Genomic DNA, 18,600 nt, shown 5'->3' on the forward strand with positions numbered 1-18,600 from the left:
TGTGTGTGTGTGTGTGTGTGAGAGAGAGAGAGAGAGAGAGAGAGAGAAAGTGTTGTTGATTGAGGCCTGAATGGTCTAACTCATTCTAATCATAACAATGAAACTTGCCATTTATTGAGCATGTATGGGCTGCCAGATACTGTTCTAGACACTCTACTCACATAAGCTCACTCAGTCCTTAAAACAACCCAATGAGATAGGCAGATTTTTTCCCATCTCACAGATTATACAACTGGGCCTCAGGTTACAGAACTTGCTCGAGGTCAAGGAACTTGCTCAAGGTCAAGAAGCTGGTAAGACACAGGATGGAGATGCAAACCCAAGTGCTCGTGCCACTGTCCCTGACAGTTCGGAAGATGCTTAGGAAGATGGACTGATTTTGAAGTAGGTGGTTCTGAGCCTATGATGCTGAACTGGGGCTGGGATAGGCCAGGATGGCTCAGGGGCCCTGCCTGGCTTCTCACCTTGTTGTTCTGTATTTATCTTTGTCCCACACCCAGCTCCTAACCTTGAGCATTACCAGGTATAATGAGCTAATGGAGCTCACAGGCTTTTTAAAATCACTACTCCACGTTATGAGGAGTTAATTTTTAAGCACATTATCAGATGGCCTGGTCAGAGGAAAATTAAAGCAGCAACAGGTGGCTCATTAGGCAATCTGAGGAGAGAATGATGACAGACTGCAGAGCCTGTGAGGCTGGGAAGCCCGCCTGCACATCCGGCTAAGGCAGTGCATTTATTCCAACTCACAGGAGCCAGTCGACAGCAATGATCAGGGTGACATCCTCGGCGGGCAGGCCCACGGCACTCAGCACAATCACCATGGTCACCAGGCCAGCCTGGGGCACACCGGCAGCTCCGATGCTGGCAGCTGTGGCCGTGATACTGCAGAAACATACCAGCAGGAAAGGAGTTAGACAATTACCTCTCCTGTTAAAGCCCTGGCCTGAAATGGTTAGTCCTGCTTAGCCACGATGGCTATTACTGCTGTGTCCCTAAATTGGGCAGTTAGAATCTGTGACCTGCTGAGCCCCAGCTCTGCCTCATTACAGGATTAGAGCTGCAGGGGGAGGGGGGCTGGGTGGGGTATGATGCCATCTCCTTGCAGAGAGAGATGTGGCACATCACTCTAATGCAAGGAAGAACTGCATAAGTGGCACCAAAAAATGAGCAAGAGAGATAAGAGGAAAGCAGGAGTTTACTAAATGGGGTGTTAATAGAAGGCTTTGTGTACTCATCTATGTATACATACACTTATCCTAAATAAGTGCCAGGTACCTCTGCACCTGTCTTCCTATTCCCTTCTTCCATCTACTCACCACCCAATAATTTACGGAGCACCTAATATATGGCAGGAATTTAAATTGCCCTGAAGAATGGACAGAGGGATAGCTGTAGGGGCAGACGGACAATGGCATTTCAGGTGAAGGCAAAGGAATGAGACAATGGTTAAGCAGGCCTTATGCACTCTCTTGACATCACAGGACTCTTTACCTCTGGGAACTGCTCTTTAGGGCACTGGATTGAGAAAGAGCTGATCCTGTCCAAGATGCAAGCATTTACTCCTGACTGCTCCTTTTTGCCAGTAGATGTACTTTGTGGGAAAGAAAGATCTGGAAGCCAGGAGACGCAGCCAGGTGAACTTTATTACCAGGTATTTAAAAAGATTCCTCTTGATAAGATCAGGTGAGAGAGTAGGGATTTTTCTCTTTGTAATGTGCAGTCTCTTTATCAGCAACATCTTCCTTATTTTAATTGGATCATTCTGAAGGAAACAAGGGCTCACCCTTCCCTGAAAAGTCCCTTGATTTAGATAAGCTTGAGACCACACCCACGATGCTTTCTGGAGACAAATCCTTGCCCTTGGGCCAAGGCCTGAACTGCTGCCCAGGTGCCACTGGGTTGAAAGGTGAAAATGTAAAAATTGCCAATTTAAACTGGAAGAATCCCTCATTCTATCCACAAATTCATATGCTTTGGGGCTAAAAAAGTCTTCGAGTTCTTAGGAAGCTGAATCTACTGCCCATTCATCTGCCTACTGAGGTGTTGCAGAAAGCATTTGAGGGTACAAACACAGGCCAGAGTTTTTTGACAAGTGTATTTTCATTCAGTGGTTTTGACCACCAAATTACAGTAAATTAGAGATTTCTGGGGCTGTACCAATTACTCTAAAGGTTTCAGGCCCTCAGTCTCACAAGTTTCTGGCCTCTATAACCCTTTGGATCTCTTCTGACATAATCACTCTTTGGAAAGCCAAAGTTTATTTTAATGCTGGTTGAAAAAAATTTTAATGGAATGCATCAACAGGTTTTCTTTGTCAGAAGTGATTTGTGTCCATGCCAGCTGATCCCTCTTGGAAACCCTGAGATGTCACAGTTATCCATGTTGCTATAGCCTGAGGCTGGGCTTGAAACTCAAAATTCATTTAGTCCAAGAAAACTCTGTCCTTGAGCCTTGACCTTGCTTACTAGACTACGGCTGTTTGACTGGCATTGGTCTGAAAGTCGGAACTATGAACCTTCAGATGGGAGAAAATAATATGAAAACCTACTCCTGCTGCTTGAACATATTCTACTTTGAGTTAGAGGATTTCCACAGAAGAAAACATAATTATCAGTGGCACAAAGTTCTTTCCTCACACTGAGGCCTAGTTTTAGGACCAGCCATTGGACTTGGCTCTCTAAACAGGTTGAAGGATGGGTTGTGACTTGGAGGGAACACAGGTTTTAGTGTCAGACAGACCTGGGTGATGTACTTTGGGCTCTACCATTTCACTGATGGCATTTCTTTAGGCAAGTTACTTCTCTGAATCTCAATTCCTTGCCTGTAAGGTGGGGACAGTATATCTACTGCAAGCTGCTGGGAAGATTAAATGAGGTTAATGCATGTAAGGCATCTGGTATAACACTTGTAGATGCTTAAAAACATGCCATTTCCACATGTGTAGCTATGTAACAAACCTGCATGTTCTGCACATGTATCCCAGAGCTTAAAGTAAAACAAAAAACAAACAAATAAAAAGATTAAAAATGTGCCATTTCTGCTGCTACTTCTGCAACAGCAGTAGTTGCTGCTAATGCTTCTTCTATTGCTATTGTCGCTGCTACCACTGGTATTATTACTACTGCTACTGCAGCAACCAGAACAGCAACTATTACAACAACTACTACTACTATTACTACTGCTACCTTTTTTCCTCTCTGCTCTTTCTAGGCCCCAAATCCTATAATTATCTTTCTTCTTTATTTTATATATATATATTTATATATATATATAGATATATATCCCCCCCCCCAGAGACAAGGTCTCACTCTGTCGCCCAGGCTGGAATACAGTGGCATGATCACAGCTCACTGCAGCCTCCACCTTTTGGGCTCAAGTGATCTTCTTGCCTCAGCCTCCTGAGTTGCTGGGACCACAGGTGCGCTCCACAACACTTGGCTAATTTTTGCATTTTTTGTAGAGATGTGGGGCTTCGCCATGTTGCTCAGGCTGGTCTCGAACTCCTGGGCTAAAGTGATCTGCCTGTCTTGGCCTTTTAAAGTGCTAGTATTACAGATGTGAGCCTCTGTGCCCTGCTGTATAATTAGCTTTACTTTTCTTTCTTTTTTCTTTTTCTTTTCTTTTCTTTTCTTTTTTTGACATGGAATCTCACTTTGTTGCCTAAGCTAGAGTACAGTGGTGCCATCTCAGTTCACTGCAGCCTCTGCCTCCTGGGCTCAAGTAGTCCACCCACTTCAGCCTCCTGAGTAGCTGGAACTACAGGTACATGCTACCATACCTGGCTAATTTTTCTTTTTAGAATATTTTTGCTAAACATGGGGTTTTACCATGTTTCCCAGGCTGCTCTCGAACTCCTGGACTCAACCAATTCACCCGCTTAGGTCTCCTAAAGTGCTGGGATTACAGGTGTGAGCCACCGCTTCTGGCCCTAATTATGTTTACAAGACAATTTATCCTTTTTTTTTTTTTCATTTTGACATGTGTACTCACACCAATTTTCAATCAGTTATAACCTTTGTGTATTATGATAAAGCCACAAAAGGGTATGTTTTGGGTAGATGGTACCTATGTTTCTTTGACATCCAGTCCACAGAAATATACTTTGGGTCTAAAAATCTCTTTAACCATTAGTCACATGAACTATAACGGTAACTGTCAAGTAAAACCAACTTTTATTATTTCCCATGTAGAGCCAGTGAGGATTTTAAATTTTAAGCCAATGATTACTTTGGGTCTCACAGTTGTTATTGGTTCTGGGCCAGTAGTTATCAGCAAATCTGATTTAAGAACACACCAGAGAGTAGGGGGGAGGCTTTAATGTGAATTGACTAGCCTCTAGGCCCAGAGTTCATTTCTCTGGCAGTGAGGTTAAAAAATGATTAGAAATATCTAGAAAACTTATAACCAAAAAAGAGGGAGGGATTTCATCATAAAGTGGCAAATACACAAAAGAATTGGCGCCTCATAAACCACTCCTTGGAAATCAGTTCAGTGAAGACTGGGTTCCACATGCCAGGGTGAGGGAAGTGGGAAAAAACCCTTGGAAATGTAAAAGTAACAACTGTTGGAAGCACAGGGGTGGTTGTGGAGCAGAAACTTTCTCAGGCATGACTCAAGGTTTCAATTTTGACATACTCTCTGCTGTTATAATTACATGACTTTACTCAATCTCTTTGGCACAGGCTTCTTTAGCCACTAACACTTTTTTATAGATTACACGGCATTGGGATAGTTCTCCAGCTGGTGTGCCAAATGGTGTATCTTGCACTTGTCTTCAGCCAACAGAAATACTTTGCGATTTAGGGGTGGGGAGGATTTAAAAAATGCATTGTGTTAGAACATTGTTAGTTAACAAACTCTGATTTTATGCCTAGAATTTATGTTTAGGGTGGGGATACAAGAATGAATTAACTCTAAAAAGTTCAGATTCAACCTTGAGCAGGCCTAGGGACCAGTTTAGTCTTAAACTTCCATTCTAAACTGAACAAAAGTCTTCAGGTTAACTCTAATCCCAGCCTATTACTCTAACATAGCACTATCCAAAATAACTTTCTGCAATGATGAAACTATTCTGTCTGTGCTATCCAATTCAGTGGGCCACATGGCTAGTGGTTACTGTATTAAACAGTGCTGTCCTAGAGAAACAAATCTGGCAAAATCCAGTTATGACAGTTCTACCATCTACTTGGGCAGACAATTTCTATCCTCATTTCATTAGAATTCTCTGCAGCATCTGACTCTGTGGACCATTTCACCCTTGAAAATCTCTCTTTTCTGGGTTTCCATGATACCAAGGTTTACTGGCTTCCCTCCCATCTCTCTGTCCTCCTTCTCCCTCTGCCTCTTGGGTTTTCCCTTCTCTACCTGCTTCTAGTATTAGGATTTTGCAAGCCTCAGTCCTTAATCTCCTTCTCTTCTCTACAAACTCTCCCTACGTCATGTCATCCATTTTCGACATTCACTGAGTGCTCACTACATAGGCACAGTTATAAGCATTTTATATGCATCTTACTTAATTGCCACTACTTGAATAAGTTGTAGGTACTATTACTCATTTTACAGATGAGAAAACAGGAGCTTAAAAATTCAAGTCACTTGCCCAAGATCACAGCTAATCACAACGTAGCTACGATTCCAATACAAGCAATAACTTGTGGCTCATACATTTGAAGACCATCATTAAGCTCATGTCCCTGATGTCTGTATCTTCAGCCAGACCTGTATTTCTCATTGCAGGTGTCCACCTAGAAGTCTTAAAGGCATTTCAAATTCAATGTGTCAAAAAGTATTAACTATTTATCTTTCCCACCTATATATGCTTCTCTTACACTAACTAGTTCCTGTTCTGGTAAGCCCCACCCACCAATTTAGAATCATCTACCAATCCTGGGAGTCATCCTAGCATTCCCTTGCTTTTCACCCTGAATCCAGCTGATGCTTCTTCAATTCGTTAGCTCTTCTCCAACCTCAGTGTCAATGCCTTCTAATACCCTGCCTGGACTTTTGCAATGGTCTTCTAACTGGTTTCCTAGATTTGGTCCCTGCTCCCATCCAATACATCTGCCATATTGCCAGTTATCATTGTAAAAGGCAAATCTGCCAGGCGTGGTGGCTCACACCTATAATCCTAGCACTTTGGGAGCCTGAGGTGGGCGGATCACCTGAGGTCAGGAGTTCAAGACCAGCCTGGCCAATATGGTGAAACCCATTTCTACTAAAAATTCAAAAATTAGCCAGGTGTGGTGGTGCATGTCTATAGTCCCAGGTACTCAGGACGCTGAGGCAGGAGAATTGCTTAAACCCAGGAGGCGGAGGTTGCAGTGAGCCGAGATCGTGCCACTGCACTCCAGCCTGGGCAACAGAGCAAAATTCCATCTCAAAGCATAAAATAAATAAATAAATAAAATGCAAATATGTCCACAATATGACAAAGCATCTAAGAACTTTCCACAAACTTCTCATACAAAACCTTTCATGACATGACCCCTGTCTCCTCATTCCTTTATGTTCTCCACATTGTATCCTTTATGCCAGCCATAGCAAGAAATCTGTATGCTGTAACTAGCCTATGGCTGCATCACAAGCTATTTCTGCCACCCCAGATGCTCTTAGCTTCTTCCTTTGCCTGCTAAATTCCTATTCTTTTAAGATTCAGCTAAATGTTCCCCTCCTCTGGGAAGCCATCCTTCACCTTCCCAGCTAGAACCATCCCTTCCCTCTCTGGAGTCCTCTGTGAACACCATACAGAGTTCTCTTACATCCCTCATCAGGGTCTTCAGCATTCATTTGGATATGTGCATCCCAATCTAGCAGGGATCTTTTGAAAGCAGGGACTGGCCCTTACTCAGCCTTGAGTCTTTGTGCTAGCCTATGCCTAGATCCTACTGGCTTCAGTAAACTGAGCATAGAGTGATGGCTTTGGCTACCCAGACCCTGAAGCAGAAATCTTGCATACCAGGATATAGTTGTATTTAATCTTGGGAAGGTACTTTGTAGATCAAGAAAAAGAATCCATCACTGGGACATTCTTGGTGTCCCTTCACGGACCATTTTTACTGGCAGTAATCCCCGTATCACCGATGACAATGAATGTGACACCACGCCCCACCTGATGGTGATGATCTCCCCAATGCTCAAATCCAGGTCATTCAACTGTGCAATAAACACCGCTGCCACTGCTTCATAGAGCGCGGTCCCATCCATGTTGATTGTTGCACCAACAGGTAACACGAATCGAGTGATCCTCTTGTCCACCTGGTTCTTTTCTTCAGCACAGCGGAAGGTGACAGGCAGTGTTGCTGAACTGTGTGATAAAAAGAGAAAGGAACTTATGGTCTAGAAATGCTGGTCCTCAGTCCCTGCCTGAAGACATGCCTCTCTTCCAAAAAGTAAATAAAGGCTCCTTTTGGGTAATCTTGTCAAGAAAAGTAAAGAAAACAACAAAACAAAATGAAATAAAGGATCCAAAGCATGTTGGCCCTTTAGGCAGGTCCAGGAATCAGAAGGTGCTGTGCCCACCGCTGCTCCCAGTTATGCCATAACCCCTTCCTGAGCTGCAGGCCATGCTAAGAGGGCAGGAAATATGGAACAGCGTGAAGCAATGTGTTCAGGGCCAGGGACAGAGAATACGGAGGCCATTTCTCAAAGGCAGCTACAAAAACCGTAAGCCGGAGTCTGTTTTGTAAAGTGAGGTGAGAGTTGATGACGTTGAGTCTGGAGGCTTTTTCCAGAAACCCCTCTTCTGATTACCTGGAAGAGATCATGAGAGCTGTCAGGAGAGCCTGGGCCATTCCCATGGCAAATTGGAAAGGGTTCTTTCGTACGACTATGAAATATATCAGTGGGAGAATTACAATGGAGTGGATTGCAAGCCTGTAAACAAGAGAGAGAAATTAAAGTTTCAAAGATAATACCACTTCCCCACACTTAATCCTTTTATCAAACATCTTTTTAATTTATAAAATTGACTTTCATAATGGCCCAATGAGAAATGGGAGTAGGGCAGGAATATATGTCCCCATTCCATGTATGAGGGTGTAGAGGCTCACTTAGCAAATGAAGCATCTTGTCAGAGTTAATGACAAAGCCAGTAGCTGAATCCAAATTCAAGGCTTCACAGAACAGAATTATATCATGCTGCCACACCCCTGTGTGTGCTATTCCTGCCACATGCACAAAAATGCCCTTTTTTCCTTCTGATGCTACTGAATTCTTCTCCTCTAACACTCAGCTAGGCATCCCCCTTCCTCCAGGAAGCCTTCCCTCACTTCCCCAGGTAGGGCTGAGCCTTTCTTCCTTTGTACCCTCTATGTCACCACTACATTATACCTCATTATACCTCTTATCACAGCGCTCAGTCCTCACCCCTTCCACTCCTTGCACCAAGCTGCTGTCTTGCTGGTGGCACCCACTGTCTAAGAGGGAAGTCAGATTTACAGTAAGGAAAAAAGTCTCAGCTCTTCCACAGCCATACTTTGGGATGGACTTTCTTTTCTTTATTATTCCTGCCTTTTCAAACTGTTCCTTATTTCACATGGAAATACACAGATTACATGAACTAGGGGGCTTAAGAAATGAGACTCATTTGGCAGATAGATATATATGTAACTGGCAGCATACAGTTTACAGATCAGTTATGTGTGTTTGAAATAATAGGAAATGGTCATCAAAATTACAGATCCTGGAGGTCTGGAGAGAGGATCTTCTCGATAGAGAGCTTGTAGCTAAAAACCATGAGGAACTGACTTTTAGTTTTCCATTAGACACCTAGCTGGGGTGACAGAATAGAAATCAGCAGAACTTGGTTATGAAATGGCTCAGCTCAAACACCCCAGCCACATCACTGCTGAGACACAATCCCTGGCACTGCCTGTTTCAGCAGCCCTACAGCAGGGTGGCCTCCAGTGAGGTGGAAGTCCTGCCTCCCTTGGCACCATGGTCCTCACACTGTAGGGTCCAAATCTACCTCTGTGTTGGCTGGCAGGGCTGTGTTTTCGGGAAACACAGATTAAGAACCAAATGTGCTGTGTTGAAAATCTGCAATATGATCAAGTTCCAATAGGTGAGGTGATTGCTCAAGTTGGGTGCTTGTAGGTATTGACTTGTGGGAGTCAAATCAATAATATTTACTTATTCCCTTAGTCTGTATTTCTTAGTGTATGTGACATATTCTGCCTCTGGCTAGGTGTCAAGGGGCACCATTCATATCTTATCCCACCTCATATTTTCTCAAGGAAACAATAGCTAGGCTATAATAAATATGCAAACTACACAACCTCTGCTGCCTTCCTGTTTAATGGCTTCTAAAAAGGCCCACACAATTCCTCCAGCCTCAAGATTCTCCTGGCACCCTCTCTGACACTCTGATGGTGCAGGCCATGGTGGTGGTGAACAGCCCCAGCAACAGTGGTTGAACCAACAGCCATCCTGCTCCTACTTGCTCAAGTCTGATTTCGTTTAGGCCCTTGCTAATTTCTTTCAGGTTCAAGGTACATGGAGGCTATTCTTACTTGCTTGGCTAGTTTACATTCTTAAGGAAATGAAGGCCAGGAGAGAGCCAAGGGAGGCTATAAGTGGGTTTCTCTCTTGTTTTAAAAAATTATTTTAACATAACCAATAAAGGCAGTGACAAAGCCTGGTCCAGGCTGTTCTGCCAAGAGCTGACAATTAGCACAGCATGATCCACCTACAGTACAGCTGTTAAAGGGCAGCCCTCCTCCCCCTGCTGTCTTATCTCTGAACCCTATCTTTCCCAGCACATAGGGGAGAAGCCAGTTTTAACCAACTGAAACCCAACCTCTCAGTGGCCATCCTATTGGATTAAAGGAACTTTCTGTCTCTTCTCTTGAGTCTGACATACCCAGTCAGGACTGTGGCCATGTAAAGGCCCAGCTTGCGGAATATTTCCCAGTCTTCAACTTCTATGATCTTCCCAGCAATCAGGAACAAAATACCCAGTGGCATATAACTGGAAAGGAAGCACAACAGAGGCATGATTCCGTCAGCAAGTGTTTTCTCATGCTGGGTTGGTGGGGAAGGAACAGGCCAGTGTGCGCACGCTCGGCTTGGCATGCACACTTGGTGGAGCACAGGATGCAGAATTGAAGCTAAGAGCTGTTTCAAGTCCTGGGTGAACAATACTGGCTCTAGTTTCCAGTACCTAGGTGCACCTTAAATTCTACCCATCCAAACTACCACAGGGTAGTTTGCAAACTTGGCAAGAACATGTGGTTCTTGTTGATCTGAACAGATCCACATGATGATCTGAACAATTTTCATGGTTGCATCACTCAAAGCATTGAAGAAATCCACCAGAATATGTGGATGAGGGCGCACACCTCATGCCATGTTCCTAGTGCACATATATCCTGCTGATTGTCATATCTGCAGATCTCACTTGAGCTTGATCCTCACTGACAAATATGGCTCTTTCTAGCCATGGTCATCTGTTTCCCAGGTATCAGCAATAGAGGCAATAGTATTAGTACTGGAAGTGATCATAATAACTCTATTTGTGGAGCTCTCATTACATCTTGCGTTAGGGAAAGTATTTTACGTGCATCATTTCATTTAATGTACTTCTCCTATCCCTGGGGGTAGGTTTTATTATCCTTTTTAACAGATGATGAAGCTGAGGTTTCTGCAGTATTAAGTGACCTGTCTGGCCATTTTTACTGAACCCTTTACACCACTGTCAGACATCACTGTCAGTATCTATACTTTGGATTAAATAATGTTGAACTAATTAAATATGAGGTAAGTGAGGCAGATGCCTCCTAAGAAAGGTAGACTTTTTGGCATTTCCAGGGACAGGGTAGACACTCAAGTGGTGTCACTGGTATGCTCACGGATGGCAGCTTTCATTCAGATGGGTTAGTGCCCATGCTGTACCAGTTATAAATATTTTGAAACTCACTTTTGCATGGGGCACAATAGGGAAAGCACTTTGTGTTCTCATGTACAATGAACTCCTTCTAATCATTTTTTAGAGAATTACTTCTTACATGAAGGCTGACTGGGTGCAAGATGATCTCGCAAGGCTTTGAGGGAAAAGACAATGGTTGATAGCTAGACTTTTGTTCATGTACTAACTCCTGGGTAATATGTGGAATTATTTAATACTCTAGTGGTGGCTGGGTATGGTGGCTCACACTTGTAATCTCAGCATTTTGGGAGGATGAAGTGGGTAGATGGCTTGAGCCCAGGAGTTTGAGATCAGCCTGGGCAACATGGCAAAACCCTGTCTCTACAAAAAATACAAAAAAATAGCCAGGCATGGTGGTACATGCTTGTAGTCCCAGCTACTCAGGTAGCTGTGATGGGAGGATCACTTGAGCACAGGAAGTTGAGGCTGCAGTGAGCCGAGATTTCACCACTGCATTCCAGCCTGGAGTGACAGAGTGAGACTCTGTCTCCAAAACAAAAACAACCAACAGCAACAAAAGCCCCCACAAAATACTCTGGGGGCTCAATATTAAATGTCCAACTTCTCTAGCATGAGGTCAGTTGAGAAACATAAAACCTCTTCTAATTTTGAGGAGACAGAATTGTCAGGGGAAGCAAAATGACATTAAACGGTGTCTGCTCACCACATGATGATCTGAACAATTTTCATGGTTGCATCACTCAAAGCATTGAAGAAATCCACCAGAATTTGTCCCTTTTCTCCCATTTTTCCAATGACAAGTCCAAAGACAAGGCAAAAGACAATCAAGCCCAGGACGTTTATGCCATCTGAATACATGCCAATGATTTTGTATTCCTTTGTTTCGTTCTGTGGATCAAAACCAAGAAAACATATTGACGCATGATTATAATCTTGTTAGAAAGCACAGGTTTGGAAATGAGAAGATACAATGACCAAACATAATAAACTGGTGATCTCCCAGGCAGAGTCAACAAAACTATAGAAAATATAAAAACAATAATAAAAATACCTATGCATGTAACAAACTTAACCCTTGCTCCGCGAAGTTAACACGCTTTCTCTTCTTTCAACAAGTCATATTTGAATATTTCTTAGAAAGATTTCTTATTCTGGAACAGTTTATATTTTTATTATGAATTTTAGAATCAAGGCACTTTTCAGAGTCATTTTAACTACTAGCTACATTTGGAGTCTGCTTAAAAAAGACAGGAATTAATAATGCAGGAAGTACAAAGTACTTACCAGTGTGAACACTTTTACCATCTGTTTTACCCTGATAATGAAGCATAGTAACATTCTTTATGCCTGTGGTCTTGGATGACCAATAGGTTGGTTGGTTGGTTGGTTGGTTGGTTATGTATGTATGTATGTATGTATGTATGTATGTATGTATGTATTTATTTATTTAGAGATGGAGTCTCTCCCTGTCACCCAGGCTGGAGTGCAGTGGCATGATCTTAGCTCACTGCAAGCTCCGCCTCCCGGGTTCACGCCATTCTCCTGCCTCAACCTTCCGAGTAGCTGGGACTACAGGCGCCCGCTACCATGCCCGGCTAATTTTTTTGTATTTTTAGTAGAGATGGGGTTTCACCATGTTAGCCAGGATGGTCTCAATCTCCTGACTTTGTGCTCCGCCCACCTTGGCCTCCCAAAGTGCTGGGATTATAGGCGTGAGCCACTGCGCCCGGCCTATTTATTTATTTTACTTATTTTTTTTTGAGACAGTTTCACTCTGTCACCCAGGCTGGAGTGCAGTGGTGGTATCTCAGTTCACTGCAAGCTCCGCCTCCCGAGTTCAAGCAATTCTCCTGCCTCAGCCTCCCTAGTAGCTGGGATTACAGGCATCCACCACCACACCCAGTAAATGTTTTGTATTTTTTGTAGAGACAGGGTTTCGCCATGTTGGCCAGGCTGGTCTCGAACTCCTGATCTCAGGTGATCTGCCTGCCTCAGCCTCTCGAAGTGCTGGGATTACATGTGTGAGTCACCACGCCCAGCCAGGATTCTTTTTTTTTTTTTTTTTTTAAACTTTTACCTTCAAGGGTACATGTGGTGCAGGATGTGCAGGTTTGTTACATAGGTAAACGTGTGTCATGGGGGTTTGTTGTACAGATTATTTCATCACTCAAGTATTAAGCCTAGTATCCATTAGTTATTTTTCCTGATCCTCTCCCTCCTCCCACCATTCACCCTCTGAAAGGCCCCAGTGTGTGTTGTTCCCCTCTATGTGTCCATGTATTCTCATCATTTAGCTCCCACTTATAAGTGAGAACAGGCAGTATTTGGTTTTCTGTTCCTGTGTTAGTTTGCTAAGAATAATGGCCTCCAGCTCCATCCATGTCCCTTGCAAAGGACATGATCTTGTTCTTTTTTAATGGTAGCATAGCATTCCGTGGTGTATATGTGTACATTTTCTTTATCCAGTCTATCATTGGTAGGATTTTAGACATATAAAAATTAGCTAAATACCTACTACTGTGAATCATGTTTTTGTTTTTACTTTTTTTTTTTAAACGACAGGGTCTCATGTTGTCCAGGCTGGGGTGCAGTGGCATGATCATAGCTCACTGCAGCTTCAAACTCCTCAAGGAGGGCTCAAGTGATCCTCCCACCTCAGCCTCCCAAGTAGCTGGGTCTACAGGTGCATGCCACCATGCCTGGCTTAATTTCTTCACTTTATCCTGGGTACAAATAACTTGAGATTTATAGAGAGATAACTGAGTGATGCCAACTAGGTTTATAAAGAATTATGTTAGCTAGACATGGTGGCTCACACCTGTAATCCCAGCAGTTTGGGAGGCTGAAGCAGGTGGATCACCTGAGGTTAGGAGTTCGAGACCAGCCTGGCCAACATGGTGAAACCCCGTCTCTAATAAAAATACCAAAATTAGCCAGGCATGGTGGTAGGCGCCTGTAATGCCAGCTACTTGGGAGGCTGAGGCAGGAGAATTGCTTGAACCCGGGAGGCGGAGGCTGCAGTGAGCCAAGGTCGCAGCACTGTATTCCAGCCTGGGTGATAGAGCAAGACTCCATCTCAAACAAACAAACAAAAAATTATGTTGAGGAGCCACTGGGCTACCAGTCCGTTTCTTACTTATGATCAAACATATATTTAGGGAAAAGCTAGAGTATTACTGCACTGGCTATAGCATAAGGTCTTAAGATTCAGTTGGAGAGACAAGACTGTGAGAAGCATGAGCCAATAATAGCAGGATGGTATGTAATTAATTGTGCACCCAAACTATGAGATACAAGTGTCATATAGAGAGTGGGACATGAATGAGGGTTTCAAGGTTAGGGAAAGTTATGGCTGAGGAATCAGCAGCCAGGAGAAAAAGTATGTTTCAAAAAGATGGCAAGCAAAGGCAAAAATGATCATGCACTGGGCCTTTGTACCCTCCTTGAATAATTCTTGCTCATTCATTACGGCCTCCAGACTAATTTAACACCCCTTGCTGAATGCCCCCCAAACATCCCACTCTTCCTGATTGTAATACTTATCATTCTTTGTGTGAGGACAGAGGCCTGGTGTCTGTCTTTTCACCATTATAATCCCAATGCCCAGCAGGGCCTGGGGTATGGAGGGTGCTCAGAAAATATTTGTGGAACAACATCAAAAGGCAAGAATAAGGAGTGATGGAGGAGGTGGATCTGGAAAGAAGAGAGGCGCCCACTGGAAGTAAGTTGTGAAAACTAGAGAGAAGCCAGGTCATGCAGCGCCGCTGAACCCAGTCAGAGGAGTTAAGGCTTTCTGCAGTAGGAAGCAGGGAGCCAACAGTAGTTTATTTAATATGAATTCTTAAGTCTAATGAATACTCCTTTTCTCCTTAAATCATTCCTTCCTGTGTGAAGTTGAGAGAACATTCAGGAGAAATCACTACAGGCTTACAAAGATACCACTGCAGGCCCACACATTCTGATCTCCAATTCTGAAATCCCCAAAGCTCTCAAAGCATGTTGATTTTATTGATAAGTTTATAGCACACTCTTTTGGCAGCAAAACCTATCCTAAACTGAGATGAGGCTACTGGCTACTAAGGGTCCATTTCTCTCCTTGGCAGAATATTTATGAGTTTGTTATAAAAACATTGATGTGGTTGATTCTGGCATGTTGTTGCCCATCTCACTTACAAAGGTTGCATAATATGCAGTACACACACCACATGGCCTTTCTAAAGTCTGAGAAACTCTGAACTCCGAATTACATCTGGGTAGAGAGATTCTGACTAGGAATTGTGGACCTGCATTGCATGCTTATGTATCTGACAAATCTACAGCAGTTCCTAGAGATGGCCAGCTCTACCGTAAGCAGACCCGGAGAGGTAGAGGCAACAGGGCTCTTTTTTTTTGCTCTTTGTGGTCGATTCTCTCTCTTCCTGGTAATTATGTTCTGTAAAGTGCTCATGAACACTGCATTAGCAAATACTGAACTGTTGCTCCTAGGAGAAATGCAGGGTTACGTTTCTGGGAACCTTGGACACATCCTTTTCAGCAAACAATCAATATATAACATTGTTGTGTGTATTTCTTTTACAGACACCTTGTTTCATATAGATTGTTCATTTATTAATATTGACCTCACAGCCAACAGCACTATAACTCATGCCTGAATGAAGCTTATCTAAAGCACAAATTTTCTCCCTAAGGCACATCAAGTCTTCTTGTGCTTAGGAACCCTGGAGACCACTTCAACATGATGCTTATTTTTTTTGAAACAAGAGTCTTGCCGTCACCCAGGCTGGAGGGCAGTGGTGCAATCATAGCTCAAACGATCCTCTTGCCTCAGCCTCTGAAGTATCTGGGACTACAGGCATGTGCCACCACACCTGGGTAATATTAAGATGTTTTGTAGAGATGGGGTCTCACTATGTTTCCCAAGCCAGTCTCAAACTCCTGGCCTCAAGTGATCCACCTTTCTTGGCCTCCCAAGTACTGGGATTACAAGTGTGAGCCACCATACCCAGCCTGGTCCTTTTTTATTTTTTTATTTTTGACACAGGGTCTCTGCTACCCAGGCTGAAGTACAGTGATTCAATCATGGTTCACTGCAGCCTTGACTTCCCTGAACAAGTGATCCTCCTACTTCAGCCTCCCAAGTAGCTGGGACTGTAGGTGTGCACCATCACACCCGGCTATTTTTCGTTTTTTGTAGAGGTGAAGTGTCACTATGTTGTGCAGACTGGTCTGGAACTCCTAGGCTCAAGTGATCCTCCCGCCTCAGTATCCCAACATGCTGGGATTACAGATGTGAGTCATTGAACCCTGCCCTGGTCCATTTTAAACAGCAAAATCAGCAAGGAAAATCACAAAAATGCAAAAAAGATGACACTAAACACACTGCAAAATGGACACTTGTTTCCAATATGAGAATCAAAGCATGAAAACAGAGCACAATCTCGTTCACCTTAGCTGGGAACGTGCCTGTCGGGTGACTCAAATATTTTGCTGCTTTTTATGTACCTGTGGATGACCATGAAAGCCCCATAAGTATGGATTTTGGGGTCACAAATAAATTTTAGCAAGTAGGTGAATTCACAAATGCAGATTCTGTGAATGACAAGGATTAACTGTATTTTCTGCTTAGTCATGACTCAGTGCCCTGTCTCCTGGGGAAGAGGAACAGGAAACAAGAATGGTACCTTGGAAATAGCAGTTGTCATGACAGCTGTGAAGGACTCTTCTGTCATGTTCGTCTCTGGATCGCTGGAAGGCTTCACTTCTTCACGCTTAGTTTTGTACTGCACGTTGGAGAAAATCAAGGACAAGCAAACAAAAAAATGTTTTTTAAGCTTTTGAGACTAAATCACAGGAACATGTTATTTTGTTCAAACAAGTGCCACTGAAGGGATCTACCTCCAATGCCTCTGTTGGCTCCAGTTGTCAATGGTACCTCCCATCAGGTTTTGGAACTAAAAGCAAGGCAGAAATTTAAACCCCTGACTCCCACAATCACCATTCACTTATGTCAAAATGTTCCTTCACTTTCACAATAGGCGACAAGTTGATGGAGGAATAATACAAAAGAAAGTACAGGCTTGATCTGCAGGTGCTTTCAGAGACAGACTCTGTAAGGATTCCTGTCAATCATTTTTGTTTTTATTAATTAATAAATTATTTTTAATTTGAGCAAAAACACTTCATCACTTTGATAACATCACCACGACTTTAATAAGCATCAAGAAAGGTTTAACGATATGGTTGTTCCAAAATCAACAGTCCCCTTAGGGCTATTCAGTGAGACTGCTGTTGAATTCTCTTCTTTCAGCCCTGTTTGGTTCTGTGGAGTTTCCACATGGGGGTTTAAGAAAGAGTGAGTATATTATTACACCAGGCATAAATGTCCCCCCTACAAGGCTCTGCCAACACCGAGAACCTTACAAACAACCACTGTGACTGATTTGCAAAGGCCCCCCTGTAATGGAGGAGGTTCTGTCCCTCGTGGAGGTCGGCAGAGAGCAACAGAGTTGCCATTTTTGTTGGTATACACAGAAGCCTCTGTTCATGTAACTTATGTAAATGAATACAGCAGTTTGTGATGGACTCAGCTGTCTTAAAGCACATAAATAAATAGGAGGGAAAGGCTTGAAGTAAATGGAGTGAAGAGATTGTTCAATTTTCCTACAGAAAAAAAAAAAATCATGGCTTTGTTACACTGCATTGTAGAGCTCCGGCAATGGGGATGCAATGATTTTTTATTATTTCTTTTTAGAGACATGGTCTTGCCATGTTGCCAAAGCTAGTCTGGAACTCCTGAGCTCAAGGGATCTCCCACCTTGGCCTCCCAAAGTGCTGGGATTACAGGTTTGAGCTTCCACACCTGTCTGGGACACAATGATTAAGGAGAAGACTGAACCCAGATGTGGACCATACCAGGAGGGTTAGATCCTAGGTTCTAATACCAGAGGAAAAGCAAAGAGGAGATAAAGAGCTACCTTTTTTCTGCAGAAAGTTTAAACTTCTGTACAAATATACCATGGTTCTCCAAAAATAGGTACTGGAGGCTACATTTTAAAATACTCATTATTTGACAGATTTCTGACTTGTACCATTTGAGCCCTTTTGGGGGGAAAAGCATGAAGGAAAAGGAAGCAATGTAAATTGTGACATGCACCTTACTGTGAGCCAGAAAGGCTAGATACAAAATAGAGACATCACCTTAAACTCGGCCAGTCACAGGTGTACGTCCTGCTGCCATTTTTGTGGGGCTAATTCCATTTCTTGAATCGCAGCAGAAAAAAACATTTTTTAATTGATAATGGGAAGAGGGTAGCAACTTAAGAGCACAAGTAATTAATATTACCTGCTGAAAACAGGCCTGGACAAGATTCTCAGGGAACATATTCCTGTTGGAGACATGAAAGGCAGTATTATGTTAGGGCAAAAAGTATTGTTTTGTCATACCTAATATATTGGTAGAAATGAGTATAATATAAAACTGGTACTCTGGTTTCTCTTCTGGCCTCTCCTTTGCGGAATACTTCCTTGTACTGAGATTTCTTTTTTCCTGCTGAGCTTCACCCAAGTATAGAAAGCTCTCCTAATCAACTATCACTTAACTGATTCACTGAGTAACTGACATGCTTGCTCTCCTTGGTGAAATGGGCACTCACAGTCAAGAGACTATTTATTCTTTTTTTTTTTTTTTTTTTTTTTTTTAAACTTTTACCTTC

The 18,600-nt window shown here is 43.0% G+C and overlaps 1 protein-coding gene across 1 annotated transcript in view; it reads right to left on the minus strand.

Moving 5' to 3' along the window:
- Positions 1-18,600, minus strand: part of SLC1A1 (solute carrier family 1 (neuronal/epithelial high affinity glutamate transporter, system Xag), member 1) — a 98,185-nt gene that overhangs the window by 3,966 nt on the left and 75,619 nt on the right. Inside the window, exons 5-11 of the mRNA XM_011937346.1 lie at positions 18,231-18,273; positions 16,570-16,668; positions 11,592-11,776; positions 9,863-9,970; positions 7,753-7,875; positions 7,112-7,306; positions 751-885 (exon numbers count right to left, since the gene is read on the minus strand). Coding sequence (XP_011792736.1) covers positions 751-885; positions 7,112-7,306; positions 7,753-7,875; positions 9,863-9,970; positions 11,592-11,776; positions 16,570-16,668; positions 18,231-18,273 — 888 coding nt within the window. The remainder of the gene's footprint in view (positions 1-750; positions 886-7,111; positions 7,307-7,752; positions 7,876-9,862; positions 9,971-11,591; positions 11,777-16,569; positions 16,669-18,230; positions 18,274-18,600) is intronic.

The sequence above is a fragment of the Colobus angolensis genome, unplaced genomic scaffold (assembly GCF_000951035.1).
Source record: "Colobus angolensis palliatus isolate OR3802 unplaced genomic scaffold, Cang.pa_1.0 Scaffold162, whole genome shotgun sequence".
Taxonomy (NCBI): Eukaryota; Metazoa; Chordata; class Mammalia; order Primates; family Cercopithecidae; genus Colobus; species Colobus angolensis.